Source organism: Pteropus vampyrus, unplaced genomic scaffold (genome assembly GCF_000151845.1).
Source record: "Pteropus vampyrus isolate Shadow unplaced genomic scaffold, Pvam_2.0 Scaffold141, whole genome shotgun sequence".
Taxonomy (NCBI): domain Eukaryota; kingdom Metazoa; phylum Chordata; class Mammalia; order Chiroptera; family Pteropodidae; genus Pteropus; species Pteropus vampyrus.
The window spans coordinates 2,778,269-2,783,140 of NW_011888922.1; the positions used below are offsets into that span (position 1 = coordinate 2,778,269).

A 4,872-nucleotide genomic window follows, 5' to 3' on the forward strand; every position below is an offset into this window, starting at 1 on the left:
TGTACACGTAGGCATGTGCATGTCTGTGTCCCTGGGTCTGGGACATCTACACACGTTAAGGAATGTGTCTGTGGTGAGAATATGTCTAGACGTGTGTGCAGGTGGATGCGTGCCCAAGTAGGGAACAGGCCTTAGGGTATATGCAAACCCAGGGTGAGCTGGGCAGGTCAGGGGACAGGAGAAAGCCCTTGTGGAAGTTCCCACCCACCAAGCCTAGAGCTGAGGAGGGGCTGGGTGGGCTGCTCCTGACCTCACTGCAATGGGTGTCCCCCTCCATGAGTGCCCCACCTGGGCCTCACCATGGCCAAGTAGTTATAGTCTGTGGCCTGGCCCAGGCCCAGCTTCTTCTTCTGGTCCTCGCTCATACCCTCCAGCATGCAGTAGAACACGTGGTAGTTCCTTTCATCAGGGGCCTAAACAAATGGACACAAGATGTTGGGAGACAAGGACAAGAAGGCAAGAGGAAGCCATCAGCAATGAGACAATCAAGAAGACTGGAAACACAGTTTGCTATTTTAACAACTGGTTTTCGTGAAAAAGCCCCGTGGTGTTTTCACGGTGGGGCTTCAGGCACAGGCAGGCAGGCAGCAGCCTAGGGACAGCGGAGGCGGTGCAGACAATGTGTATCACACACAGCCCTGGGGCTGGGGGTCCTGGGCAGGGACAGCTCTGCCCCCAGGCTTGGGCCCACCTGGCGACAGACGCGTGACTTCTCCAGCAGGTATTGCTCGATCTTGGCGCCCTCAATGGCACCTCGCTTGTTGAAGTGGATGTCGATGTACTTCCCAAAGCGGCTGGAGTTGTCATTCCGGATGGTCTTGGCGTTCCCGAATGCTTCAGGGTGGGTAGCAGGTCATGGGCGAGGTCAGCCCCCACCCAGCCTCCCACCTGCCCTGAGAACCCTTGCCCTACCTTCCAGGATGGGGGTGGCCTCCAGCACCTGCTGTTCTATCCATGAGTGCTGCCCACTGATGGCCGCTAGGAACTGCAGGATCAGCTTCGTGCTCTCTGTCTTCCCTGCTCCAGACTCCCCACTGCAGAGGAGACCCAGAGAGAGGCAGGGCCTATCAGTCTGCATTGCCCCGCTCCCCACAGGGCTTCAGCCCAAGCTGCTTCCTTCACCCACCCTCTCCCATCTGTAAAATGGGCTGACAATATAGACCTTCCAGGGCTGGGGGAAGGCTAAAGAAGCTCAGTGCTCGGCCACAGCTGAAGGTTACTTTCCTACCCCTTCATTCAGGCATGCGCAGTCCTGTATCCATACTTGCCATAGAGCATGGCACATATTAGATGTTTGATCAATGCTTTGTCCTTTTATCCTCTGCTCAAGAGAGAACAGGAGCCTGAGATTTCAAGGAGCCAGTAGTAAATAAAGTTGGCCTCAAAAGCTAATATAAGCTTTGGTCACATTAATAGAGATATAAGGCCTGGGAAAGAGGAGATGATTCTCTACATTATAAGACATCAGCAAGAGCAAAGAGCTGGAGCTCTAGGGGCTAAGCCTGGTATGCCATACTGGTGCTAAGCCGCTCACCTGATGATGCAGCACTGGTCACGGCTGTTGCGTTTCATGTTGAAGTAGCAATTGTCAGCAATGGCGAAGATGTGGGGGGGCATCTCCCCAATCTTCTTGTTGGTATACTGGCGAATGTGCTCTGGTGAGTAGATGGAGAGCAGCTGGTAGGGGTTCACAGCCACCAGGATGGAGCCCGTGTATGTCTGTGGGCAACAGGGAACAGGGAGCTCACCTCTTCCCATGTGGGAGGCTCTGACTCTAGAAAGATCTCAGGCTCTGCCTTGTTCCATCCCTCTGGAAGGGAGAGCACTGGCTTTGGAGTAACATGGTTCATGGGTCAGAACCCTGCCTCCCTATTAGCTGGGGCAGGGCCTTCAGATTAGCATTGGGTCAGAGTAGGTGCTCAGAGACATTTGATGAAGGGAAGGAAGAAGTGGAGAGGGAGGGAGGGTCTCTAAGACTTGATTTCCTCATCTTTATTTATAAAATGGGCATAAAATAACTGTTTATGAAGATTAAAGAAGACTAAAAATTCATAGCACACTGTAGATACTCCTCAAATACTAACTCTCATCTTTGCCTCCAAGTCCTGCAGCCCAAACTTTTGGAGCAAAATTCATAAACTGGACCTTTCCAGAGCAGAGGCTGGGTTTGTGATGGGAGAATAGAACCAAGCCATAAATAGCTGAAGGGGCTGGAGTATGTGATTTGGGGGCTGGGTGAGCCCTGTTCTCTGCAGCACTGCCCCTGTGCTCTGGGGACAGGGTGCCTCCAGCCATCTTGGGCAGTGTAGGCTCAGGGGCAAGATGCAACTCAGAAAGCCTTATGGGGGCTCCTGTCCATGGGCTCTTCTCTTAGTGCACAGAATGGTCACTTGTGTGCAAAATTTTCCACTGTGGGTCCAGGCTCTGACAAACAGGGGTCAACAAGGCCTGGCCCTCCTGCCACCAGGGCACAGTGAAGCACTTAGGAGTTACTTCTCTCTCCTCCCATCCCTCCCTACCCCAACTTGAAAAGGTCAGGCCCAGCCAGTAATTGATAATGGATGTATTGACATCTGGGCCTGGAGAGGCTGAAGAAAGATGTGACCCCACAGGGGAGGTGACAGCCTACCCATCCCCTACCACCCAGAGTACAGTGCCTCCCACCAGAGCCACAGCCATGCCGCAGCCTGAGGTGGCCATGCAGGGAAGGCACGGCTGCCTGGAACCACATGCCAGGGGAAACGCCCACCCTAGGGCCCGGTGTAGCTGTGCAAAGCAGCCCTGGACTAGGGGCCCAATACCCAGGCTCCGGTCCTGGTTCTGCCCACCCTGGGCCAGGAGACCTGGCCAGACACCACCCTTCTCTGGGCTCCAACCCAGGACCTTCCTTCAAGCAGCCCATGCCAGAAGCAGCTGAGGCTCACTATGCTGACTGACCCTATGCAAGAGTCCAAGCAGGAAGAAGAGGGGTGGGGTGGGGTGGGGTGGGGTGGGGTGGGGTGGGGGCTGGAGGGCAGCGGCCAGGCCAAGCACAAATGGAGAGCTGCGGCTGACTCTATGCCACGCTCGCCTGCCTACCACAGCTGGTCTGAAAAGGTTGGAAAGTGGGGAGCAGGAGAAAAGGAAAGTGGTCATTGGGGAACAGGGAAATAAGGGCTTTCTCCACCAACAACCCTCCACACACCCCAGGGCTGAGGTAACCTCTCAGAGCAGAACCTGCTGACCTCCAGCCTTGGAACGCCTCTGCCACCATCCCCTACAGCTCAGCCCGGCCCAGCTGTGGGAACCAGCTAGACTCTGATCTGGGCTTGGGGAGTGACCACAAGGAACATCCCTTTGCCAGATGACTTCACTTCTCTGAGCCTCAGTTTGATCATCTGTAAAAGGGGATGGTTCACATCCACCTCCCAAGCTGTTGGAAAGACCAAGCGCCTAATCTTTGACAGGTACCTGGTACAGACTGGCTGTCCCTAAGTGCTAATTTCTTTTCTTCTTAATAACGTGACACTCAATCGCTTGGCCATGGTCACCACGTGGCATGAAGCTGGCTCCACGTGGCCATTCTAGAATCCTTCGGTGAGACAAGCAAGGAGGCTGACAGCAGCCCCTCCTCCCTCAGGGCCAGGGAGGGAAAGCCTGGGGCTGCGGGAGCTCAGATGAAGCCCCTGGGACTAATGAAAGGGCGAGGTGGAGGGAGAGGGGAAGCGGAGGGCTCTCAGTGGGAATCAAGCACAGAGGCGTGAAAGGGCGTGACATTTGGGAGGTCTGCTGGAGGAAGGTCACCCTGGCAGCTATGAAGGGATGAATAGCAGCTGCAGAAGCTGAAGGTGGAGACACTATTTCAGACCCAAAGAACCAGTCAAGGAAGGGAGGGGGGTGGTCAGGACCAGACAGAGGTGGCCCTGAAAGCAGGCTCGGCCACCAAGTGTGTGGCGGGGCCATGCCTGAGAGGGCCGAGGATGCCCTAGAACATGGAAGGAAGACTTCCTAGGACTGGGCCTGGACCCTCTTCTCCCACTCACATCTTCCACGGCCCTCTCCACTCTGTCCACAGCCCAGGGATCTCTCCAGAGTACCAGGCCCCTCAGCCCCCTGCCTCCTGGATATCCCCACTTGATGTCCACCTGCCTGTCCAGACTGGAACTCGTCCTGGCCTTCAGCCTCCCAGCAGTACTACCAACAGTACCACCACCATGCTTCACCCAGGGTGGGACCTGGGAGGCCCCTCGACGCCTCCCTCTCCTTCGTCCCAGCCCACCTGTCTCCATCGGCGCAGCCACCCCTCTGGCCACGGCCACCACTGGCTCTCAGCAGACCACTGCAGGAACCTCCTCACAGGCTTCCCACTTCCATACTGTCCCCTACAATCTATCCTCCATTGGGAGCCAGGGTCAACTTATAAAATATCTGATCACGTCATTCCTCTGCTGAAAACCCTCAAGCGCTTCCCATGGCCTCAGGGTAAAGTCCATATCCTTTCCCTGCCCACAGGACCCCTGAGCCCCAGCCCTCACCAGCAACATCCCACACAGCCAGAGCCTTCTCTATATTAAACCTCCAGTTAAAAGCCCCACACTCCATCCTCTGCCCCGTCATCCTGCTAATTCCTGCTCATCCTTAGAGTCCAAACTGAGATGATCACCCTTGCAGGAAGCTGGGCACACTCCAATGTAATCCATCACATCCCACATGGTCCCTGTGCTTGGCCCACCTGACTCCTCCATAATTCTGGTTCAAGGTCTGTGCCCCCAGCATTGCTCTCCTCTATACCCAGGGTTGGCACCCTGCACAGCACGTAGGACACTCAGCAAACTGTTGCTGATTTGACCGAAAGAGTAACTGCATTAATGGATGGAGAAGAAATTAACTGCT

General features: G+C 55.4%; 1 protein-coding gene across 1 annotated transcript in view; it reads right to left on the bottom strand.

Moving 5' to 3' along the window:
- The window catches only part of MYO7A (myosin VIIA), a 72,544-nt gene that overhangs the window by 50,728 nt on the left and 16,944 nt on the right, over positions 1-4,872 (bottom strand). Inside the window, exons 3-6 of the mRNA XM_023535554.1 lie at positions 1,535-1,719; positions 913-1,034; positions 692-834; positions 300-413 (exon numbers count right to left, since the gene is read on the bottom strand). Of these exons, the coding sequence (XP_023391322.1) occupies positions 300-413; positions 692-834; positions 913-1,034; positions 1,535-1,719 (564 nt within the window). The remainder of the gene's footprint in view (positions 1-299; positions 414-691; positions 835-912; positions 1,035-1,534; positions 1,720-4,872) is intronic.